General features: G+C 35.4%; 1 protein-coding gene across 3 annotated transcripts in view; it reads left to right on the forward strand.

Moving 5' to 3' along the window:
- Positions 1 to 21,532, forward strand: part of NAP1L1 (nucleosome assembly protein 1 like 1) — a 37,610-nt gene extending 16,078 nt beyond the window's left edge. The window contains exons 1-14 of one of the 3 annotated variants that reach the window (XM_004700437.2): positions 5,049 to 5,107; positions 6,295 to 6,397; positions 12,217 to 12,358; positions 12,620 to 12,700; positions 13,400 to 13,528; positions 14,845 to 14,916; positions 15,651 to 15,790; positions 17,849 to 17,994; positions 18,089 to 18,108; positions 18,661 to 18,783; positions 19,495 to 19,524; positions 20,034 to 20,084; positions 20,659 to 20,730; positions 21,395 to 21,532. In XM_004700437.2, coding sequence (XP_004700494.2) covers positions 6,315 to 6,397; positions 12,217 to 12,358; positions 12,620 to 12,700; positions 13,400 to 13,528; positions 14,845 to 14,916; positions 15,651 to 15,790; positions 17,849 to 17,994; positions 18,089 to 18,108; positions 18,661 to 18,783; positions 19,495 to 19,524; positions 20,034 to 20,084; positions 20,659 to 20,694 — 1,053 coding nt within the window. In that variant the 5' untranslated portion in view covers positions 5,049 to 5,107; positions 6,295 to 6,314 and the 3' untranslated portion in view covers positions 20,695 to 20,730; positions 21,395 to 21,532. Of the gene's footprint in view, positions 1 to 744; positions 783 to 5,048; positions 5,108 to 6,294; positions 6,398 to 12,216; positions 12,359 to 12,619; positions 12,701 to 13,399; positions 13,529 to 14,844; positions 14,917 to 15,650; positions 15,791 to 17,848; positions 17,995 to 18,088; positions 18,109 to 18,660; positions 18,784 to 19,494; positions 19,525 to 20,033; positions 20,085 to 20,658 lie in introns of those variants that run through there. The other 2 variants (XM_045290393.1, XM_045290400.1) reach the window with 2 other exon arrangements.
- The last annotated feature ends 4,854 nt before the right edge of the window (positions 21,533 to 26,386 follow it).

Genomic DNA, 26,386 nt, shown 5'->3' on the forward strand with positions numbered 1-26,386 from the left:
ATCCAATAGAATGCCTGTGAATTTCCTAGATGAACTAGGGAAATAGAAAAGCCCTGTCTTACTACCTTGAAGCAGCTGGTGGTTTTGAACTACTGACCTTGTGGATAGCAGCCCAATGTGGAACATTTACACTGCCAGGGCTCCTAGAGTTGTCATAAAATAGTTTCGAAGAAATTAGTAGACTTAAAATTTTTTTCCCCCAGGTTAATATTTGAATAAATGGTCCTGTGGTAGAATTCTTGTCTTCCATGTTGGAGACCCAGGTTTACCCAGGTAGTGAACCTAATGTCATGCATAGCCAAAGCTTGTGTATCAATCAATATTGACATGAAGCTGAACAGTTTTCAACAGCTTCCATACTAAGATATGGGGTCTTTAGGAGGGCTATAAATCCAGTGGATGACAGTTGCTGATTTTATAGAAATTTGATTAAATACTGCTAAAAATTAGCGGGCTTGTTTTGTGAGATCAAATGTTCAAGCAAAAAATAAGTTGATAGAGATCCTTTTTCTATAATTACCATTCTTTACAAATGATATTGTTTTATTTATTGGCTAGGTTTTAAGAGTCTACTGCCTGTTTTAAACAAGCCTGTTTTTCTGTTTTCTTTGGTTCCCACCCATTCTGGACATTAATGATTTTCAAAGGGAGTATATATTCATGGCATCTTTTTAAAAGTTTGTGTTAAATCTGTAAAATATATATAAAATGTTAACATTTTAACTTTGACATTTCTCTCCATAGATAATTTGGAGGTCTTACAACATGGCAGACATTGACAAGTAAGTGACAGAGCTGATTCTTTTTTTCCAGAGATTTAGCATCAGTTTATACTGTGATGTAGTTAATAGTAGTATAATTGTTTTACATGTTAGTTACTAATGGTTACTACTTAAAGTATGTCCAAGATAAACTATATGTGACTTATCAGGCGTTTATTATTAGGACAGTGCTGAGCATACTAAATGGTTCATAATACTTGAGACTTCATTTTTACCATATATGTATTTCTCAAAAGATTTTAGCAAAAAGGTATAGAGTATAATATATAGATATACTTTTAGAAAATAAATGTAGAATTTAAATAATAATAAAAAATTGTGTACTTTCATCAAAAAAGAATATTTTGCTTGGTTCTCTTACTGATTGCATCTTCTGCCTCTCCAGAGGTATAATCATTATTCTGACTTTAATTTTGAAAATCTGAATAGCATTTACAAACTGAAGAGTGCACAAAAAAAGATAGTATCTAGTCTCGCTTTCTTGAGGTCTTACCAGAGCCTTTTTTGAGAAGCCATTTGTCAAAATCATGCTTCCTAGAACATAGGTTTAACCAACTTAGAAATTGGAATGGCTCTAGTGTGGATGAATGTCTTAAAGAAGCATGATAGAGGAAATGAGATAAGCTGCACTGCATTTGTTGCTTAATAATTTTAACAACAGCCTACTAAAAAGGTATACTAGGTGTTAGATGGAACAGAGGGGTGATTCTAATCAAATATCAGCAAAGGAGGGCAGGCAGACATTGATTTAGTACAAGGTCAGCATCACCCTAGTACTATGTCTGGCCTGATCCATGCCTGCATGCTACACTGTCTTTATTATGAAAAATGGTGGCTCTCAACATCTGCTTAACGTTAGTCACAGTGGTCACCTGTGTGTGATCTCTAGTAGTCTTCATGGGTTTCCTTTTCATTCTCCCCTGTCTTAGAATTGTTTGTTATATTCATATTTTTGTTTTTAGTTCTTTAGTGCCTTAACAGATTGTATGGGAAGTAAATATCTTTGAGGGAATCACATGATTGAATTGTTTGTATTTATTCTACCCTCATGCTCTCTAGTTTTGGGTGTAGAATTCTGGTTTGGAGACTTCCCCCAGAATTTTGAATGCATTGCTTCATTGTCACTTTCTCAGTGTTGCTCTGCAGCAAAGTCAATCATTGTGATACCTAAACAAAATGTATACGTATTCCTGGAAACATCTCCAGTGTTAGAGTTCTGAAACTTTCATAGTGATATCTTTTTCATTCATTGTTTTAAGCATTCAGCGGTGAACTCCTTATTTCTGGGAACTTTTCACTGCTTGCAGTTCTAGCAAATATTCTTGACTTTTGTAGATTGCCTTATTCTGCTTGTGTTTCTGGAACTCTAGTCAGGTGTTGATCATATTGGACGTTTCTAATTACCTTGTGCCCTGTTTTCAATCTTATGTCCTTTCATGCTCTTCTGTCTTTTGTTCTATTTACCACCTTTATCTTTTTGTTCTTGGCAAAATTGAGGAAAATTACCTTTCAACTATTGTATTTCAAATTTTCTTCCATGTTTTCTTTGCTTCCAAGAGCTCCTTCACTGTCTGAATGTACCTCTTTGTAAAAGCACCCTGTTCTTGTCTCATTGATGTCACGTCTTTTCTTTGGATGTTTCTTTCACCTGTGTGGTTTGCTAATTCTTCATTTTCATTTACCTCTATTTTAATCCTTCCTTAAGTATGAGGCAGTCGCTAAGATTGACTGGGAGAAGGACAGTTGTTGGGTTTTAAGAAAAATAGATTGGAATATTTGAGTGCTTAGAGGTGGGGGCTTGCCAATTTGGGGCTTTCCTATATAATGGGTCATCAGTCTAGGCATTTGTGAAAACTTATTGCCAGTATTTCTTTCTGGGTCAGTCAGATTAGATTCTCCAATGCAGAGATTTTTCTAAGTAAAGATATGAGAGAAGGTTGGAGGTGGGTGTGGGTCCTGTATTCAGCATTCTAGTTCATATACAGCCAATCCTTCATATATACGATGCCTGGTCCTCCAGTCATAGTCCTCAGTTTTACCTTCAGAGAAGAAACTGCCATACTTTTGCTAGTGTGGGATCAAGACTTACCTGCTTATCAGTTTTTACTTAGTTCTTCCTATTTTAGCCACCATTATTCCTTAGCCATATTTCCAGAAGTACCGTATATACTCGAGTATTATAAGTCGAGTTTTTCAGCACATTTTCAATGCCGTTTTTGTGGTAAAATTAGATGCCCTGGCAGATATTCGGGTCGGTTTATCCTCGTTTATATGGTATATTTGCTGGCAGTTCTTTCCCTTTCTAAGATTCTGTGTTTATAAATTGGGCTGGTTCTTGTATTGATCTGTTGTTAGCTTAGAGGTCAGCTCTCTGTGATTTTGGTTACTTGTCACCTGCTTTTCATTTTCTAAAAATGTGCTGCTCTTGGCTGCTTTCTCTTTTAGTGTTTGTTCATTTTAAAACCTAAACTTAGTAGGGCTTTTGGAAGATGAAAATGTATGAGAGGGCTTTAAAAAGTAGAAAAATGTAATTAAAATAGATTGGAATTTTTCCACCAATGTTTTAAAGCTTCACACAATCTACCATCTTAACTCAGAGCCTTCTTTATAAATATCTTTTTAAAGGATTAAATTGGATGTGACAGCTTGATATTTTCTTTTTCTCCCCCTTTCCTCTTTAATTTGAATGGCAAGGGTCTGAGATGGTAGTCTCTTATTCATTAAAGCTGGAGTCTGCAAACTCTCCATAAATATCTCAGACACTTTGGAAAATGTGGTCTCTATCACAGATGTTCAAGTCTGTTAATGATAAAATAGCCACAGGCAATATGTAAATTAATTTCTATGATTATCTTCTAGTAAAACCTCTTTTATAAGAACAGTGGGCTAGATTTGACCATGGGACAAATTGGTTAACATGCCTGAACTCATCTAATACCAGTTTTAAAGGCTTACAATGTAGATGTTCAATAAATGATTGAATAGAAATTACATTGGAAAAAGGCTGATCAATGCTATTGTCAGTTTCATAGTGCCGAATAGAAAAAAGTGTAGAAAGATTTATGGAGATCTTAGTCTACCTCATGTTTAGAGGAAAATACAGATGGTACCATGGAGAAGTTTTAAAAGGACAGATGACATTCTTCCCATTTTGTACTAGTCTTTGAACATTAAGATTATAACTAAAACAAATGTTAATCCTTCCCCACCTCCAAATTTGTACAATTAAAATCTTTCCTAGGCTACTAGGCCTAAGATACTCCCCGTACAATTGCTCTTGTTTTGGATGGGAAGGCAATGTTTCTTCCCCTCAGTTGACAGGGACTTTGGGTGTTAGCTGTTGTTGGCAATTGCAGTATCAGCTCCACAGGAGAAAGATTGAGGATTTCTACTTCTGTAAAAATGGTCGCTTGCGAGTCAGAATGATGGTAATGACTTTGTTTTTTCTATAGTAGCCAGTTAGTATTTGTCTTTACATGAAAATTAAATTTTCAAATGCTGCTTATAGATTTGAAAGTAACTACATCTGTGATCCTAAAGTTAAAATGAAAAGTGAGGGAAGGAATTGATGACTCTTGTTATAAATGCTGACCTATTCATAGATTTTTTTTGTGTTCGTTGCAATCTTAATGTTTAAAAACTAGATTTTAATATGAGATGGGAAGGTGTCATGTCTTCTTACCTGATCTTAGTGGTGCCATCTTTGTTCTAAACATGTGGTAAATGCAAATTTTCTGGCTCTGTGAGTTAAAGATGAAGAAAGTGTAAAGGTATTGAGTATAGGCTGAAGAGGTTTTTCCACAACCATCAAGTACCCATGCTCCTTCTATGTCATTTCTTGTCTCCTCCTTACTACTGCCCCAAACGTACTTTTAGCTGATAGCTTTCATTCCCTGACTTTCCTCAGGTCCACTATGGTGGCTGCTAGCCGTCTCCAAAGTGCTCTACTATATCTTTTGTCTCATGCCTAAAACTTAGTCACATAGCTCCATCTAGCTGGAAAATTAGACCTTTAGCTTGGTGTTGCCATCCTTTATCAGGGTATTATTAGTTACTAAGAAGGAAGTGGCGACCCAGATATTGTATAATTACTTACATAGCAAGTTAGAAAACAATTACCTTTGAGTCTGTTTTGTATCTTTGAAAGAGACATATTAATCTAGAAAATGAATATTTAAGTTTTTCTACATTTTTTTGATTGGTACATTTGAACTTTGGTGTGATACTATGATATTATAGCAAAGAACAGTCTGAACTTGATCAAGATTTGGATGATGTTGAAGAAGTAGAAGAAGAAGAAACTGGTGAAGAAACAAAAATCAAAGGTATTATTTTAAATTACTTCAGGAACCAGTGATTGTTGGCACCTGTCCTAGAGAGTTTCTCTTTGGAACCTTTTTCACTCTGCCCACTGGTCCTGCTTCAAGTTTAGTGACAGTGTTCATGTGACGTGGAGATGAGAGTAAAGGATGGAGGCAAGTGTGGATATAGAAACCCATGAGAAGTCATTGCATGCACTGCTAGAGTGACATTGTTGTAATTACTGTCAAACCAACTGCTACTAGTTTTGTGTGAATATCAATGTTAAATTTTTTGTCGTGGGTTTTTTATGTTACTTCTAAATGAAAGACTAGTTACACTTAAAATATGCTTAGTTTGAAAAGTTTGGAGAAATTCCATTATCTTTTCATTCCGTTATTCTTGGAACTTTTCCAAGTCCCTTTATATATAGGAAACAAGTAATTAATGCAGGTGTCTTTTTTAACTCCAACCAAACAATAACAAAACCATATATTAAATGTAGACAATTGTATTGCCCTATAGTTGAAAAACAAGATTGAATTTTTCATTTTTGAATGAGTTGGAAATTAATGTGATGTGTAGATACTTTAGTTAGTCACCATGTTGTAACATTTTATTAAAAGATATGGGGTTTGTAACTTTAGTGGTCAATATTGATATTTCTAAATACATGTTCACCACTGTACATAATCTAGTAATTCTATTTATATTTAGAGTAATTTGGCCCTCAAAAGTTTATCTTGGGAAAAATAATACTGATGAAGCCATTAATCACCAAATTTTATTTGGTTTCTATTGTTGAATATGTTAACTTTTTCACCTAGAGACACACTTATATAGATAGGCTACATGAATTTCAGACGTCACTTAGGCCCACTTTTGTTCCAGGCCTGAAATTCATGTAATTGCATTTTCCTGATATGTTATTTGCCTTTGAGGATTGGGAAAAGTTGTCGGTTAAACAGAAATAGTAGGGAAGGTTTTTGTTCATAGGTTGTCACGCTAGCTCTGAATATAATGTACGTAGCAATCATTTGGAATCTGCACTTTTTATATTTTCTTTAGCTTGCTTCCCATATCTTCTCACTATACCAGTGATTTATGGACAACTTCAGGAAAACTTCATGATTGGATTGCCCTATTCAAATAATAGCAGAGTTTTCATAAAATCCTTCTTTCGATGCCCTTTTTATTTATTTTTTCTTTAAAGCGCGTCAGCTGACTGTTCAGATGATGCAAAATCCTCAGATTCTTGCAGCCCTTCAAGAAAGACTTGATGGTCTGGTAGAAACACCAACAGGATACATTGAAAGGTACAAGTTCTTCTTTTCCGTAGTCCTTATGTATCTCTCTGTAATCACTACTGTAGGTGTATCTGCTTTTATGACCCTCTAGGATTTAGATAATGTAATAATGAAAAGTTAATGTCCATTAGATTGTAGTATAGGGCTATTAGAAATATAAAACTTTGCTAAGTTCCACCAATTTAAATTTAGAGTTAGTTTTTTAAAGCTTATTTTGGTTCTAGTCAAAGAAATACAATAATCTTAACTATTCTCAAAATTTATATAGAGGTTTGTTAAATAAAATGTATGGAACTAGCAGAAAATACTTTTTATTGGTGCTATAAATCATTAAAAGTGTCTTCTGGGGAAAAAAAAGTCTTCTGTTTTCTTTTTTTTAACATTAATTTTAAGTTCCATCCATATTGTTATTTATTTCTGTGTTTTCACTCTCGTGGTAGCTAACTGCCCACTGCATAGGTAGTACTCCATGGTGTGCATCAACCCCATTTCCTCCAGGCACCGACAAAACCACAAATTCATTTGCACTGGACATCCTTGTGCGTGTCCTTTTTGAGAGTAGTAAGACTTCCTTTGAGAAAACTATTCAACAACAGGATTGCATAAGGGAGGGCAAGCGTGCTTGATTTCCAGAATGCTTTTCTTTGGTGCATCTTTCATCCTGATCACCCTGTCATTTGTGCCAACCAGCTTTGTAGTTTACCAGTCTAATAAGTATAGGCTCAGTTTATTTGGTTGGTTGTCTCCTGATTTCTCATTTTGGGCTTCTCTTCATAGTACTTAGGATGAATCCATTTATACCCGAGGTCTATTTTCCTATTGGAGTTATTGTCACCTTTTTTGTAGGAATCTTTGTATTCAGGATGTCAATATCTTCTTTTAGATGTAGATATTCTATCTATCTTCTTGGTGTATCCAATAATAATATCATTTCTATTAACTTTATCCATGGCATTCTCAATCAGAAATCCTTAATTTTTATGTAATTAAGATCTTTTGTCTTATGTCTTAAAAGTTGTTTGAGAAATCTTTTCTTGTTTCTTCTACATTTTTCATTGGCTGCTGGGCTTTAAACTTACACAATTAGGTCTTTAATAGCTATAGTGTTCATGTTTGTTTTTGGTGTAGTTAAGCATCCAGTTTTACTAGTAGCTATAGTCACTAAGTATGCGTTCTTCACCCATTTTTGTGTGTGTGTTGCACCCTTTTGTTGCATATCCAGTTCTTGTAAACACCTGTAGTTGTGCTTCAGTAAGCACTTGTTTTACTTGGTTTTTTTTTGCCTTTTGTCACTGTAAAATAACTGGCATATTTTACTGGACAGAGAAAAGTCTTTTTTCTTTGACATCCTACTCAACACTTAATAAGGTTTCCATAACCGTATGTAGTGGTACAAATGGTTAATTCAAACTAAACTACTAATCTATATGTTTGATACTGGAATTTACCCAAATGGCCTATGCCAGGCAGTTACATGGGATGGCAATAATTTAGTATTACTGCATGGTGTCTTTTTTAATTAAACCACATGTGGGACTGTATTTCACATGTTTCATAGTAAACTTATCTGGATTCTTTAAAAAACAACAACAAAAGTCTGATTTTGATTGGAATTATGCCGAGTTTTTATCATTGAATATGGTAGAGTTGGTATCTTCAAAATAATATCCATGGCTGCATTTATATAGATAGTATGCTATCTATTAAGTGTAACATTTTTCTCTTAGGGTATGTACTTGGTTAAATTGATTTTTATATGTGCTACTGTTGTACAATAGTATCTTTGCTAAGCATTTTCTCTTGTAGTAGTATTTCATTCAGTTTCCACCTCTTCCAATGATGTCTATAAATAATGACAGTGTTATGCTTTAAGTTCCCAGTCCACATCACCTTTCTGTATGACCTTTGTGTAGACATTCAGTACTGTTAAGTAGAATAAAAAGTGGTAGCTATACCTTTCTGTGAAGCCTTGGTGATGTTGGAGGTTAGGCATAGAACTACCACTAACCAAAAGACCTTTTAAACTCAACAGCTGCTCCATGGGAGAAAGGAGGCTATATCAAGATTTGCACTCTAGAAATTACTCTATAGGGTGGTTGTGAGTTTCAGCTCAATGGCATTGGGTTTGGTTTATAGCTTTTTGGACTTAATTCTAAGCATGGAGCGAATTGGGTATAAAATAATCTCTCCGTTAAGTTCAATTAGTAGATCAAGTCAAAGAGTACTGCCTCAAATCCTAAAAGTCTTTGTTAAACAAAATACCAACCACAAAATTGTTGGTCCGTGTCCCCCCCCTCCCCCAATCTAGGTCTGTTTACACTTCTAAAGGAAGAAAAGTTTATTCTTGAGAGAACTTACTAGCAGCCCTTCACTCATTGTAGAGACATATTTAAGCCTGTTTGGTTTAGAATAAACTTATGCATGTAAATTTTTTGACTAGGTAGCCTTGTACACTTACATTGTTATCAGACCTTTTATTCTCTATAAATTCAAATGGTCTCATTCCTTGAATGTATATATTAGCTAGTACATATTTTGGAGATTTTTTTTTCATTGAACTATTGTTGCATTCCTAGAATAAGCTTTACTATATTACTTTTGTATTTTTTAAATTAAATAATCATTTTATTAGGGGCTCATACAACTCATCACAATCCGTACACACATCATTTGTGTCCAGCACATTAGTACATATGTTGACTTCATAATTCTCACAACACCCGCTTTCCACCTGAGCCCTTGATGTCAGCTCATTTTCCCCCTACTTTTATACTTTTGAGTTGTGTCCTTAGTGTGAATATGTGGGCACAAAAGTATACAGGTAGGCCCAGACTTCATAACATATTCAAATTAATGACAAATTGCAATTTAGACTTGGAATTTGTATCTTATTAGTAATATGTACTGTATACAGTGTTATATTGTTATTTGCTGTTGTTACTTTTCTTAGATGTTCATTTATAGATGTCTAAAGATAAAAGTCACTACGATACCAATAAAAGGCAATATTAATGTCAACTAACAACTTAAGTCTTGTTGGGTATGGCCTGTATGTGTTTGTGTGTATTTATATTCTGTTGTATGCAGGGTAGCGATGAGTTGGAGCCATTTTAGGTGCTTCAGTTTTTTTCGGGGGGAGGGGGAAGAATCGTCTTTTAATTCCATTTTTCTTTAAAAATTCTGAAGTGCTTTTGTCTGTAACCTTTAACTGGGTTTCCTTTGTATGTCTTTTTCCGATCCTTTTACCTTCTAATATAAATGTTAGCTTCTTTGTTGTTAGATGCCATGAGTCAATTGCAACGCAAAGCAACCCTGTGTACACTGCCTCATTCTGCATGATTCTCACAATCGTCCTTATGGCTAGAGCCCATTGTTGCAGCCACTGTCAGTCCATTTTGCTGAGGGCGTTCCTTGTTTTCGCTGCCCCTCTTTTAGATTAAATCTATGCATGTGTGCTTTTTAAGGAGACCTGGTGGTGTACTGGTTACGAGTTGGACTGTGATCTGCGTGGTTGGCAGTTCCAACCAGCAGCAGCTCTGAGGGAAAAGGCTTGGGTTTTCTACTCCCGTAAACAGTTACAGTCTTCAATACATACCCATAGGGGGTCACTGAGTCAGCAGTGAGTTTGGTTTTTATATATGTTTTTCCTATTTTATATTTCTTGGAAGTGATTTTGTGTTTAGACTTGTTGCTTCTGTCTTTATTTTTTGACATATCACATTTCTTAAAAAAAATTTTTTTTTTGGTTTTTCTCTTTGCTTCCCTCTGGCTAAATCAAGTAACCTGTGCTCATTTCAAAATTAATTCATTCTATTTTTTTTACTGCGGTAATCAGCTCATCACCTGATACTGAAACATGACTTTATGCTATTGATTTCTGTGATTCTTTAGTTTTTTTCCTCTTGGGTTTTTTTCCCCCCTCAAATGAGGCATACCTGATAAGTATTTTATATCATTATATTGTTCATATATTTGACTGGCTATGAAATTGTAAGCACCAAAATACTTGTCAGTTTGTTTAGTTACTGTTTTTGTTTATAGGTGCCCCCCCAAAAAACAAATAGGTCTAGAATTTTTGGGGTGTGTCCTTAAAATTTCTAAACCACTAACAATGGCCCTAGGTAGAATGCAGGTTTCCATGTTTAACTGAGAAATTTATTCTCAGTTCTCCAGATTTCTGCCCCGACCCCAGCTTTTCTGTTACTGAGCTGTTGCTATATTCGCCATCCCTTTCTCTAAGCTTTCCTCTTAGTGAGTCCTTGTGTTGTGAATGTCAGCCTTGCACTTACTTGCCTTTTAATATTTAATTTTTCTATTTCTTTGAAATAATTGAACCCAACCCCTTATAAAAACAAAAATCCAAACCCTCTGTCAACAGCTTATAGCAACCCCCCTCTGTCAGCAGCTTACAGCAACCCCAAAGCATAGGATGGAGTAGAATTGTCCCATATTCTGTCTCAAAGGATGTAAATCTTCATGGAAGCAGACTGCCACATCTTTCTCCCCTATAGCTAGCTACTTGGTGAGGTCAAGCTGCCAACATTTTGCTCAGCAGCTTTAAAACTCCTACTTGTAACATATTTATCATCTCCATCACCTTGGTTTCTTGCATGTGTACCTTTAAAATCATGGAAAACCTTTGAACCTTTTGTAGAAGTAGGATAAGACTATATAGAAATTGTATGCACCTGTTCCAGCATATCTACAAATTCAACTTTAAAGGCACACTTGGAAATAGATCTTGTTCCTTAACCAAGACTGCTTAGTTTTTGGCTTTTGTGCCCCCTTTGGGAAAGCTTTTCTGAGAAGCTCATGAATATCATCTTAAATCCTACAAAAACACATTTGCCGTTTTGGTCTGCACAATATTGCTTAAAATGATATACAGTATTTCATAGCGATTGGTACTCATTAATTGTTCGGTTATGTTGGACTTCGAGCTTATGTATACTGAGGAATTAGCCATTATTCTAGTAATGAGTACTGGAGGGGATGATTGAAGGTCAGACCAGTCTATTTTTCTACTCTGGTTCTGAAGTTACTCTAGGATATACGGGGAGATGGGGTGAGAAGAATGTGGGGAAGCATGCGGTCAGCAGCTCATGCTAATTGACTAATTTGACAGCATTAAATTTTCAACTTTGAATGATAAGAAAATACATTGGTATTTTTAGTGCTGATTTCTGATTTTCTTAACTAAAATAGTTCAGTTGAGAATTGTTTTCATATAAAATCTGAGTTTGACATGGATTTTAAAACCCGTTTTACAGCTAGTTAAAGTAAAATTTGAATGCACATTTTCCTAGATGGAAAAGTGGTTCACGGTTTAATCATACTTTAAGAGACTTATAACTCAAGATATATGTATCCCCTTGGGAGAATTCTGTGGGATCCATGCAATCAGTGCTTTATAACAATCTATGTACTCTTTTGATAAAATATTGGTGTACTATAAAATTCTACGTTTTATAGGGACTAAAATTAAAAAATGGTAGTGTTAGACCGCTGTGTCCTTTTAAAAACATATACTCTTGCGATACGGTCAACCACTTTGAAATCCATCTTACACTGAACTTGATTACAATGAAAGGTGAGAATATTGTGACATAATTTACATATTCTTAATTTATTTTAATTGGTTAAATTCCTCCTCTTGAAATGTTTTTTGTTGTGGGATTCATATAATTAAATCTATTAATTTTAATTGATTTTCTTTGCTTCAAATAAATGATAAATCAGTCTAGTTTAGCTTTTAAAAATGCTCCAACTTAGCATTGCGATTGTGGTTGACCATGATGTTAGATAACCGGGACTTTCTAACCTTGCAGCTTGCCTACGGTGGTTAAAAGACGAGTGAATGCTCTTAAAAACCTGCAAGTTAAATGTGCACAGATAGAAGCCAAATTCTATGAGGAGGTTCATGATCTTGAACGAAAATATGCTGTTCTCTATCAGCCTCTATTTGATAAGGTAATGCTTTTTACTGCCCTCTTCTTATTCTAGAAGACAGAATTAAAGTTCTGGAGATGTACATACTTAAATCTTTTTCTAAAATCAGAAGTGGCTTGTGAACTTGTTTTATGTTCATTTAGGCCTCGTTGAAATTATTACTAATAATTGGAAATGATTATGAGAACTATCAGACCTGGCACTTGAAATCATCGTATTCATTATATAATACGTTTTTATTCTGGTTAATAGTGTTTTAATACAAACTTTTAATCATTGTAGCGTTTTGAGATCATCAACGCGATTTATGAACCTACGGAAGAAGAATGTGAGTGGAAACCAGATGAAGAGGATGAAATTGCAGTTAGTACCAACTTTAATTTTTTCACTTGTTTTTAGATGATAAAACCTTGATGAGCTGCTCATTAGTTATGTTATAATAAAGCCAGTGGTATTTTTGTATGTAGGAATTAGTTTTCCTTATTGTAAGATGAATGAGTTATTCAACCTTCATTCACTTACTTAAAGTTTCCTTTATATTTTTATAGTACTTGGGTTTTAAACCTTTCTTTTAAATTTTATGACAGAAACCGTTATCCATTTTTCAAGTTTATATGTTTCAAATGGAAGCTTAGAGCTAAGTGCCTGGATGACAAACACTAAATGGCAGAGCTGTGTCACCACTTCATTGCTTTCTCACAGAGTATTCTTGAGTGTTAACATAAGGATGTCTTTCTTGCCTTTCCTGTTTACTAGAATTGAGAGCTTTGTTTCTCATGAAGTATGTTTTTTTTTGTGTTATATTTTCTTTTTACTAAAGCTGTATTCTTAAACTCTAGACACTAGTACTTTTCACTTTTTTAGAGGGAGGGTGGCAGCGTTGCTGCAAGTGACAGTAGTGTTTTACATATTTAGAGGAGCACTTGGCTCACATTTTTAATTGGTGATTTTGAGTGTTGCTTATTGTATTTCTGACACTGGCTATAAGTTAAGGAAACATACAAAATTTTATCCGGAAGATCTAATGTAGGCATTCAGTAACATATACTTGTCGCTTACAAGGAGGAGCTGAAAGAAAAGGCCAAGGTTGAGGATGAGAAGAAGGATGAAGAAAAAGAAGACCCCAAAGGAATTCCTGAATTTTGGTTGACGGTTTTTAAGAATGTTGATTTACTCAGTGATATGGTTCAGGTAATTTTATTAATAAAGTAGTAATTCACCCCCTCGCCCTCACCCCCATCAACTTTGTTAGGCTTGGTTTTCTAAAGAAGCAAAACCAGTGACACTTTAGCAGATAAAGGGGAAAATTATATCAAGAATATGGAGAGAGGGCAAAAAGAAAGCAAATGTCTTTAGTGTTGTAGAAGTGGGCAGGTCCTGTCCAAATCCCCACAGACTGCTGGCTGAAAATGAAACCGGTCAGCAGGGATCAGGCAATGTGGAAGGAAGGTGGTTTGCTCAAATCCAAAGGATTTGATTAGCCATATGCAAGATCGAGACCCAACAGAGAGCAGACAGATTTTTCCATGGCATCCTTGTATAGAGTGAAATAGTTCATACCTACAGGTTAAGTTTGGTGTGAATAAGAGGGTTGCTTTCTACCCTTATCTACAAGTGATAGGCTGCTCACAGCAGATACCATCATGGACTTGACTATATTCTGTTAGGGTCACCTCATGAAGGAGGAGTGGGGGTTACTAGGCCTTACTATCAAACCACTGGGAATCCTGACCCTGCCAAGTTGGTCAAAAAAGCTATCATATAAAGTCTCAAAACTTAAAAGGCCATGAATATTAATTAATTAGTTAATGCTGACCACTGTAAAATGATTAAGAAACTATGGTAACAGTATTGGTAAGCATTGGACTATTAACCAGAAGGACAGTAGATCAAAACCACCCAGCAGCTGCTTTTCAGAAGATTATCTACTCCTGGAGAGATTTATATCCTTGATATGAATTAGAAAGGAGCCCTGGTGGCAAAGTGGGCTTCAGTCTGAGCTGGCGACACTTTGAGCTGGTAACCACCAAGTCTGTGGTTCAAACCAACCAGCCACTCTGGGAGAAAGATGAGGCTATCTAGTCCTGTAAGGATTAAAAGTGTCAGAAATGCAAAGGGGCAGTTCTACCCTGCCCTGTAGGATCAATGTGAGTTTTAATCACCTCGGTGGCAGTGAGCTTGAGATAAGTTGGAAATTCACAGGGTTGCTAGAGTAGAAATGCTTTGACATGGGTTATATAGATCTATTGCTTTGTTCTATTGAAACTGCCATTTGTAGAAGGAAATTCACGTTGACTAATATCAAATAATTTGAAATCTATTTTAATGTGTCATTACATGCTTAGAGTAAGGGGGACAGGATCTGGGACACAATCTTGGTATTTATATTTTTTCACTCTAAGAGAGAGCTTTTGATTCTCCCCCAAAAATCTACTTGGATGTTTGCATATTAAGAGGACACTAAAAAGATATTTCACCATTGTCATTTCTTTAATTTTAATTTGAAGGAGCATGATGAACCTATTCTGAAGCACTTGAAAGATATTAAAGTGAAGTTCTCAGATGCTGGCCAGCCTATGGTAAACGAACTTTGAATTATTGTTAATTTTGTAACTAAGTGACACTTGAAGGAGGGGTGTGAGGATGAAAAGGAGTGAAAGGCTATGATACTGGTCTTTTGTTGGTGTTAACTAAGTGTTGGATTTTTTTCAAAGTGTTTTATTGGCACTTCATACACATACAGTTCAAAAGTTCAACCATACCAAATGCTTAAGTGTTTCAAATGTTGAAAATTGCAATGTAGCGTCTTAGCACACCCTATTTTCAATTAGTCTTAATTTTAGTGCTTGGTTAATGTGGAAAGAACATAGTGCCAGAGATACATGAGAAAGTACATGTACTTCCTATTAAAAGGCACTTTGTCCTGGGAATTACAGAAGCAGTCCTCATTTTCTTATTTCAGCCATTAAGCTTCCCCCAGAACCATCAGTGTGTCACCTATGTGTGCTAAGTAGCTATATAGTCTAGTAGTGCGTGCCACAAGGTTTTGTTTATTCTCTTGTCAAATTTCAGATTGTTTGATTAGACTCGTGGGGAGGCCAATACGGTCAGTTTATTTAGGCTTATTTGTACCAGCTACAAAGTAGTAGCAAATTAAATTAAGCTTCTTAGTTTTATTCTTCATTTTGTTTTCTTAAAATCGTGGCATTTGCCTTACTCAACCCGTTATCCTCGAGATGTTAAAGTCTTCTACCTAAAGCATTTTAAAATTTATGATGTAGGAATTTAATTTCTATACCTTTTTCTTTTTAAGAGTTTTGTCTTAGAGTTTCACTTTGAACCCAATGAGTATTTCACAAATGAAGTGTTGACAAAGACATACCGGATGCGATCTGAACCAGATGATTCTGATCCCTTTTCTTTTGATGGACCAGAAATCATGGGTTGTACGGGGTGAGTTAATTTTGCTATTTAACGGGTACTTCTGTCGAACCTATGCTTTATTATTTCAAGTATTTACTTGTCTGAAGCACTTTTGCAAAATAGTTTCTGAGAATAGCTTCCCTGTTTTTCGTAACTCTCTTGCCCCCTTATCACTAGGTTGGCACATTTTGAATGCCTCAACGGAAATTGTAGAAACCATTTACATATAGCTCACCATTTGTGCTCTTTTATCCATCTAACGAGACAAATACATAACCAAATTCATTTTATTTTTTTATTAATTATTAGGGATCTCTTAAATCTGATAGCAATCTGTCATTCAATAGTATTAAGCAGACTTGTACATATGTTACCATCAACATTGCCGGAACAATTTCTTTCTACGTGAGCCCTTGGTATCTGCTCATTTCCCTCCCTCTCCCACCCTTGTGAATCCTTGATCAATTACATATTATTGTTAACTCATGTATCACACTGTCCGCTGTCTACCTTCATCCTCCTTTCTGTTAATTCGTCCCCCTAGGAGTGGGCTATATATCCAACCTTATGATGGATTCCCTGTTTCTCATGCCCCACCATCCCCCTACCCTCACAAAATCGCTACTCCCGCTGCTGTTCCTGAGGGTTTATCTGTCCTGAATTTCTTGTGTCCAGAACTCTTAATCTGTGCCAACGTGTGTACTCTGGTCTAGCTGGATTGTAAGGTAGAACTGAGTCATGGTAGTTGAGGAGGCGGGTATGGGGAGGAAGTATTTAGGAACTAGAGGAATGCTGTGAGTTTCCTCCGTGCTATTCTGTACCCTGGTTGAATCATTTGTTCCTTGTAACCCTGCTGTGCGGGGTAAATTCATTTTCATTTAAGCGTGTGATAATATCTATCTCTACAGGTGCGTCAACTTGGTGCAAACCTAAATTGAGTTTTAATTCCAGTAAATCTGTTTCATTCGTGAGTGTATTTTACTTCAGTACTAAATATAAATGCTGTCAACAAGTTCTTTGTAAGTAAACATTAGTTGGGGGGAGGAAATGAGCCAGTCAGGGTACAGTGTAGCAACCATGAAACATACAATACAACTTTCCTCTAGTTCCTAAATGCTTACTCCCCACCCCACTATCATGATCCCAGTTCTACCTTACAAATCCGGCTAGACCAGAGGATGTACACTGGTACAGATAGGAACTGAAAACACAGGGAAGCCAGAACAGATGATCCTTTCAGGACAAATGAGGGTGGGGTAGAAAGGGGGAACCGATTACAAGGATCTACATATAGCCTCCTCCCTGGGGCATGGACAACAGAAAAGTGGGTGAAGGGAGACGTCGGACAGTGTAAGATATGACAGTAATAATTTACCAATTATCAAGGGTTCATGAGGGAAGGGGAGTGGGGAGGGAGGGCGGAAAAAATGAGTTGATGCCAAGGGCTCAAGTAGAAAGCAAATGTTTGAGAATGATGATGGCAACAAATGTACAAATGTGCTTGATACAGTGGATGTATGTATGGAAGAGTTGTATGAGCCCCCAATAAAATGTTTTTTTAAAAAAAATCAAACATCATATGTAAAGACAAACAATGGAGATTGTCATGTTGACTGCCCCAAGCAACCTTACAGTACCCCGAACCCGGTATCGAAAATGTTGTGTAATGCTAAATATTATAAATTTTCTATAAATAGCATCACAGTTTCATTTATAAGCTATTAGTGTATAATTATCTTTTTAAAATAAGTTGTTTTTAAAAGAATGTGTAACTTTGCTCACATGTCAATTTGATGCAAGTCTGTAGAGATGGGTATAAGAAATGTTCATAAACCTAGTGATATAGTGTAGCATAGCTATTTGCATAGTGCGTGCTTAGATTTCCAATAGAGACTATTTTGCTAATTGTAAATATTTGAATTTAAAAACATTCAAAAGTAAAATTTCCCTTATAGTTCTACTTAAAAGCATCTGAACCAATTTTCTTTGTTGCTTAATAATGCAACAATAAATATATTTAATTCTAAAATCATAATTGAGGTGAGTTTGCTAATTATGGTAAAAACCTCTTATACTTAATTTTGGCAGATGCCAGATAGATTGGAAAAAAGGGAAAAATGTCACGTTGAAAACCATTAAGAAGAAGCAAAAACACAAGGGGCGTGGAACAGTTCGTACTGTGACTAAAACGGTTTCCAATGACTCTTTCTTTAATTTCTTTGCCCCTCCTGAAGGTAAGTCGTGGTTTGTTTTCAATATTGATGGTGATTTTAAATTAAGTTCTCTGTAGTTGCATATTTACTCGAATTTCTTTTCTTAATTTTTCAGTTCCTGAGAGTGGGGATTTGGTAAGTTGAATTGCTACTAACTCAGTTCTTTAAACTTAAAAGCCAAACACTTTGCTCTGTTTTTCTGCCAAGGAGCTTGTGGTGGTTTCAGACCCTAAGTTTTTTGTTAGTAGCCCAAACTCCTAATCACTGTGGCACCAGGGTTTCCACTGTACTATATTTGAAATTAAAGCATTGGTTCTTGAAAACAGATGGTGGCATGATTGTTGCTAGTATGGTTTTTTTTGAGGTCTCCAACGCATGAGGCAGGCAAACTTTAATGGCTTTGAGAACGTATTCTACTCATAAAGCTAATAGAATACACATTGAGGAAAAGAGGATAGATCTGAAATTATATTTTAAAGCTGTTGCATTTCTATTCCATTGAGATTTGCTTATAGTTTTGTGATGCCATTTTGCAAGACAAGTAAACCAAAAGATAGTGAGTCGTTTGTGTTGCTTATTATCCTAACTGCATTTTGATTTGTTATTTCTATGGAAATTTAACTATTTTGAAAGCCATTTGTGAAGTGACAAATTGAATAACATTTTTTTTTAATTTTAACAAAATAGGATGACGATGCCGAAGCTATCCTTGCTGCAGACTTTGAAATTGGTCACTTTTTACGTGAGCGTATAATCCCAAGATCAGTGTTATACTTTACTGGAGAAGCTATTGAAGATGATGATGATGATGTGAGTGAGTCTGAATCAGTGGAATCATTTGGTGAGGGTATAGTAGTTGATGAGAGGTGAATGCATATGAGCTTTTTAAAAAGCAAGATGTAGAATAATTAAAACATTTTTCTTAAAGGTTTTCCTATAGATAGTTTTTCTGATTTGTTTTAAGTCTATTGCAGCTCCTTATTTAGTTTGTGAAGATGACTGAAGTGCTTCAACTTTATTATATGTGGTTATTGATTTAGATGTAGTCTGCAGTTACCATGTATACTCGAGCATCAGCCAAGTTTTCCAGCACTTTTTAATGCAGTTTTTGTGGTAAAATGAGGTGCCTCGAGTATATACGGTGCTATTGAACATACAGTGGACTGAGGAGGTATATATAAGTACTTTAAATGACATTAGGAAGCGTAGAATTCTGTTGAAAGGGGTGGGGGTGGGGTGATGATTAAACTATAATTGGGCAGGCTTCTATTCTTTTAATATCTTTGTTATCAAATGTCAACCTATTCCATGTAGAAGTACAGGCAGGTAGTACAGTGATAATTACCTGGTGACACTGCCCCCGATTGTAGACTTGCTTACTTTAATTCTAGTTCTCAAATATTTGCATTGATGTGAATAATTCCTCAGGTTAACTTTTAACTATCAATAGGTACAGTTAAGGATGATATTATCATTCTCAGATGTATTTCACACAAACTTAATTTTTTCTCCCCTTTTTAGTATGATGAAGAAGGTGAAGAAGCAGATGAGGTAATGTTTACCAAATGGGCAGATAATTCTGTTTAGTGCATTGAGAAGCAACTTGAGTGACAATGTATTCCATGTTATAGTCATTATTCTGTCATAAAGGTTAAAAATATTTTTTGGACAATAATGATTTTAGAATTCTACAGCCCAACAATGTATGTGTAAGGTTTCAATAAATAAACTGTAAAACTCAGCAACACTTTTTTTTTTATTTCAAATAATTCTGTTCTGCTGCAGGGTTATCAGCTCTTTGAAGAAGTCAAAAGCTGCAGTAAACTTTTTCAACGTTGGCTGCAGTAAATCTTTTCAATAAAACCTGTCTGGATGTCTCGAGTTGTGTCGGGAAATTTTCATATTAGAAGCTTTCCAATTAAATTACGTTATCAGCAAACTCTGTAATCATGAAAATCTGTTGACCTCTCTAGAGTAACTTATATTAAATTCTCTCTACAATATGAGACATTTCTTCCTACTGTACCTACTTCATGGATGCATTTTGAACTTTAATATAGGAAGGGGAAGAAGAAGGAGATGAGGAAAATGATCCAGATTATGATGTGAAGGTGAGCAAGACTAGTGATAACTTTCTGTTAGTGGAAAGGATAAATACGGAAGTTTATTTTTCCATATTAAATTCCCATTAGCTGGATGACTTCTCCCCTCTTAATCACCATTGGCATTTGAGTAATTCACATAATTTCATTGCATCTTTCCCAAGAAATTCCTCTGTATGGGTTTTGGGCATGTGTTTTCCATAGCTTCAGGAAAGTAAATTTTGGATTTTGTTGTTATGTCATAACAGTGTGATACATTTTTAAATGGCTTGCAGCGTTTCTCTCCCTGAAGGTAGGCCCGCTTTTTTTAAGGGTCCTAATGTAGTCGTATTCCTCAGCACCAAGGAAGTACCACTAGTCAGTCGCTCTGTCCTAGTGGTAATTCCTGGGAATTTTAAAATATCAAATTAGTCAAGGTTACTTAGCCCCTCACAAAGTACATAGGAAAGTACTAGGATTCACTTGAAAGTGCTGGCTTTTCTTTCATATATTTATTTGCTAAATCCTGTTAAATATCTAGAGTATATTTTAAAATAATGTCCAAGTAAAAGAATAATTTGGACATGTTGTTTTCCTTTAACAGAAGGATCAAAACCCTGCAGAGTGCAAACAACAGTGAAGCAGGAAGTATGTGGCCTTGAGGATAACCTGCACTGTAATAGCCTGAACACAACTCTTATTTACTTACAGCCTTATGTTTTTGTATTTTCTTTGTAGACTCCGTAATTTTTTTATAGGAAAGGAACTGATTTTAAAGACAAATTTGTTCTACCTATCATTTTAACTATAATTTTACTGTAAGATATGTTGCGTGCATAGATTCTCTCAAGCATGTTCATTGCTACATAGTTTGTTGACTATTTTTATTATGTAACTATTAGATTGCAGGTAATGGAACTTAACAAAACTGGCAAGTGAAACAGATTTCTTGCTTTGCAAATTTATTTTCCTGAAGAACCAAAGTATTTTTCCAGCCAGTAGGTGAATGCGTTTCAGTCTGCTTGCATTAGCTGTGCCTTTCATTACTTCGTTAAGGAAATGCAGTGACTTATACTAAAAGAGATAACTTAGTGTTTTGTTTTTTTTAAGTATATGTCAAGTATATGGTTAAGAATTTCCAGTAAAACCTCATTTGATAACTATCAGTGTTTAGATTTTTGGACTTTAGTGACAATTAACTATAAAGATGCTAACTCATAGAGTGGGAATTGTTTGCCCAAGGAATAAATAAAATAAAGCCCTACTAGTTAATCTCCTACTTATATAACTATACATTTAAATTTAATCTCCATTAACTAAGCATCTCTTCTTTGTGGTAGGGTCTGCCTTCTGCTTCCCTGGAAAGGATGACATTTACATCATTTGACAAGCCTATTTCAAGTGTTGGTTTTTTTGTTGTTTGTTTGTTTGCTTGCTTTTGTTTTTGCAGTCTAAAATAAAAATGTCATACAATTTTAGTTCTTAGAAGTTAATGTCTTAATTTTGTATTAATTTAGCTAGAGGCAGAGGCCTAACTTAAAATGTTTACACCCAGTTTATCATTGAAGAAAAATGTGCCAACTCTTGAAGACAGAACAACATCTGCTAGTGAAAAAGCAAGTGTAAAAAGGAAAAGACAAAACTTTAAATGATGTGTGGTTGTTTTTTTTAAGGGCAGATTAAATTTGCATTTCTTTGAGAACTAGAGAAAAGGCCCCCACGTTTCTATGACTTACTCTAATACTGCATAAAGGTGTGGGGTGAGTCATTTACCTGTACACTTCTGTTCAGTAGGTACTTAAATTGGGTAGTACTGTTTCCTTCACTACCTCACAGATGATGTTGAGGCATAGTAATTTAAGTTTTGTGAAATGTTTGTTCGGTCTTATTAAAAGCTCAAGAATTCGGATCTATTTAGTGTAGCACAAGTACGATCGCATCTTTTTCATCCCAGGGGTTAATAATTTACACTGGAAAACAAGGGTTAGGCACCTCTCCTGGGCAGGCAACACTTGCTCATGTGGTTCTTATAAGAGGGTGAATGAAAAGGTCCAAGAATCTACTCCCGACCCTCCCCAATTTTATACATGACCATGTTGTAGTAAGTACTTGACATCATGATAATAATAAAGTGGAAAATAAAAACAATGGAACATGCCATTAAATTTGAGAGAAGAGCCACATCTAATATACCTCAGGCTAATTACTGTTACTTATTTGTGAAGAATTTAAAACTTTGAAGGTGTACTAATCTGATAGTAAGCTGAGTTGAAGGCCAAGAGATTCCGTTCTTAATAAAATTACATTGGGTTTATTACTAGAGGTTATAATTTCCCTTAAAAGAATTTAATGTAAAGATGGAATGTGAACACATTTTCTAATTGTATAGTGTGATCTATTTACCAATCATTCTAGGGCAGCAGTTCTCAACCTGTGGGTCAGTGTGTGACCCCTTTGGGGTCAAAGGACCCTTTAACAGAGGTCGCCCGATTCATAACAGTAGCAAAATTACAATTAATGGAGTAGCAACCAAAATAATTTTATGGTTGGGGGTCCACCACAACATGAGGAGAACTGTATTAAAGGGTCTTGTCTTTAGGAAGGTTGAGAACCACTGCTGTAGGGAATAAGAGATCAGTCAGTTTGCCTCTGATTTACTGCCTTAGAAACCTCATGTGGCAGTTCTGCTCTGTCATAGATTGCAGAATCAGTTTGACAGAGTGTGTTGGTGTTTATTTCACTACTGAGATTTTAATTAACTACTGGAAATCCTTAACCAATTGTAATAGTTTGTAGGGAAAAATAATGCTAAGAAAACACCATTTTTTCTTCCCTTTATTTCCAGAATGATTTCAGTTGCTTAGAATCAGCCATTCTGTACTGGTTGCTTTTGTACCCATAGCTCATCTTCATAGATTTTTCTGAAGTGTAACAAGTTTTTATCTTAAGATAGCATCTCATTTTTAATGAAATAGTAAAACCACTAGTTTTACTTTTCTTTCATTCCTTTTAGGAAATAGCTATTGCCAAAGTGAAAAGGTAGATAATATTTCATCTTGTTATATGAGGGGCGTGATTTGCAGAAGAATTGTTCTCAATAAAATTGAGAGTTTAAGGTGTCAGTGTTCATCTATGACAATTGTCCAGTTCAAAATGGTTTGATTCCATTCTAGAAATTTGAAATACAATGTAATTTCAAACACTTAATAAAACTTGGATTTTATTTTATATAATGTACTGGTGATATTTTGTTTTATATAAATGTATATTATATCAGTGCTTTGCAAAGCAAGGCTTGAGCTTTCTAGAGTTGGGTGTTATGTACTTGGGGACACTGTCCCATAAATTTGTATTGTTTTAAGAGCAACCCCTGAAACCAGCCTGCTAAGTAGGATTTACCATTTCAGAATTGTAAATAACCGCAAACATTTCTGAGAGATGCTGAGATTTGTCTTTATGATCTCAATGTAGTTTCTTCCATCTTCGGTACTAAAAAGATTCTGGTAAATAGGACAGGTTTCATACATTGGTTACTAGTTTGACATGATATTTCAAGTGAATTTTTCAGTTCTTTTATTGAGTTTGCTGAAATACTAACACTTCTAATGATATGAACACATTCAATTGGCTTAGAGCAATACTTTGAGAAGACTAAAATTCTACTTGTATTTCTTTCCATTCATCTGACAATAAATGAAAAGGAAACATTTCATTTGATTACTCTGGCTACATTAATGATAAGTGATATGTGATAATTCTAGAATGAGATTAATGCTGCTTAAAAGACAAATATGTGGGTTTTTGGGTTTCTGGGCCATTGCTGTTATTAAAGATGGCAGGTATTCAGTGATTGACTTCAAAAAATTTAGCCATCATTTTTTACTATCTTCTGCATTATATACCTAATAACGTTTGAGCTCCATTTAGTTTTGAAAATAGTGTAATTTTAGGTAGTTTCCTATTTAAGGCATAATAGCCACAGTAAATGTAAATGAAGTAATACTGAAATTAGAGATGCACACTGGTGATTTTGTGTGCTGGTTTAAAAATACCGACTTAAAGATTATAACCTGGATAAAGGGTCAAAGGCTAGACTGAGAAAGGATCACATAGAAGTCAAGAGATAAATGACTCGTTGCAGAAGACCTTCTTAAAGTGTTGAAGCAGCGAGGTTACTTTGAGGACTAAGGTGCACCTGACCCAAGCCATGAACTTTCAGTCATCTCGTGTGCATGTGTAGTTGGACTTGAGTAAGGAAGACAGAAGAAAAGTACTGTGATTGGATTGTGAAAAGGGCAAACATCTTGGGAAATGTACAGCTAGAATGCTCCTTTGGGGCAGGGATGGTGAGACCTACTTTGGACTTGTTCTTAAGAGAGGAGAGACCAGGTCCTGGAGAAGGGACATCATGCTTGGTCAAGCTGAGTCAATTCCAACTCAGCCAACCCCTGTAGGTCTCTCAGACGAACTGTAGAAAGTTCAATCCTCACTCTGGGCCGCTGATTTCTCACTGCTGACAATGTGGATCACATCCCATCACGTAGCCACTGGACCGCAACACAGCCAGGGTTCTCTTCCCCTAAGCAGTTGGCATGAATTAGGACTGCATCCTGAAGGGGATTGCCCTGCTGGTCTCAGGAGAGGAGGTAATTCCCTTCACACTACTGAGGGTAAGACTCACTGGTCAGTGGTCTGAGGGATTCAGTGCAGATAGGTGGGCTCTGCAAGTGACCTGTGGGCTTTCACTGTCATCCGTAACCTATGAATGGTTCTCAGAATTCAACCCCACTAGTTCGCTTCTCTGATCCTAGCTTGTGTGTTCCATGGGATATTGCTGTAATTCATAGTAATCTAGCCAATGAAATACTATTGAAAGTAAAACATGGGGGAACCGATTACAAGGATCTACATTGTACATATCACTTCCTCCCTGGGGGGCGGACAACAGAAAAGTGGGTGAAGGGAGATGTCGGACAGTGTAAGATATATATGACAAGGTAATAATTTATAAATTATCCAGGGTTTATGGAGGAGGAGGGAGTGAGGGGGGAAAATGAGCTGATGCCAGGGGCTTGTGTTTTGAGAATGATGAGGGCAGTGAATACAAATGTGCTTTACACGATGTATGTATGGATTATGAAGAGTTGTATGAGCCCCTGATAAAATGATTTTTTTTTAATGTTAACATATATAGGAAAGCTTTTGAAAAAGCCTTTAAAAAATTAGGGCTTACTAGTTGGGTTTTTAAAAAAAGTTTCTTGTGAAATGACCAACATTCAGAAAACTTAGAACAAGCATTTTTGAAAATTAAAATTACAGTACATTGCTCTTAGAAAGTCTATCATAAAAAAAAGTCTCAGATCATTTATAAAGTTTGCTTCCTGATTTCTGCTGGTTCTCCTTTTTAGGTAACTTCTAGTTTGGTCTTTCGATTCTTGTTTGGAAAGTTTGTGAAATTTCTTTACTTTTTGGGGAGACTATCGTGTTTGGGTTCGTTAAGCTTTTTAATATCTGTTGTGTTTCAGGATATATATATATAAAGCTTCTAATAACTTCAATTTTCTCTGCTTTATTTTGTCTCTTACTATTTCAGTCGCTGGAAAAGATACTCATTTTGATTGAATGTCCTACATCTTCCACTTGTTTTCTAATTGTCTAGCAGATAGTATTGATACATGTGTCTTCAATCTTGCTTAATTGACTTAATTCCCCTTTTGTGTTTTTAATTCATTCTCTATTAGAAATCTTTATCTAAATTTCCTAATTTTCTGTTTTTTGGTTTCTGATCTCATTTCACTTTTTAGTAAGGTCTTTATAATATTTTCCTATATTCTAATAGTTTTGGTCTGTTTTTCTTGATGCTATTGATGAATTCTTGTTTTTCTATCAAATTGTTGAAGATACCTAAATACCAAAATACTTTTTTTTTTTCTTTTTAATACCATTCTTTTGAATTCATCTTCAGATCGTTCCAATACCTTTTATTCCTTAGGAAGGTGTTTTGGTTCTTTATTTTGGTCACTTGTTGAACCACTTACTTCTTTATGTGAAACCGATGTCTGGTCTAGAAAATATTGTGGTGTTGTGTTTGTATTTAATAGGTGATTAGATGCAGGATTTCTTTTGCTTTATGGTTTGTTTAAAAAAAATTTTATATATATATATATATATATTGCATGAGCAAGGTGTGGCTACATCAGGTTCTACTCTGCTTTTTAGCCAGGCACTTAACCATATATATCCTGGTGGGTGTGATAATGCACTGCTGGTGGTGAGTTGAGCAGATTGGTGTTGTTACTGTCAGTCATTGATGATGGTGTTCTTTGCTCAGT

The sequence above is a fragment of the Echinops telfairi genome, unplaced genomic scaffold (genome assembly GCF_000313985.2).
Source record: "Echinops telfairi isolate 266 unplaced genomic scaffold, ASM31398v2 ScPeMD7_2;HRSCAF=8, whole genome shotgun sequence".
NCBI lineage: Eukaryota > Metazoa > Chordata > Mammalia > Afrosoricida > Tenrecidae > Echinops > Echinops telfairi.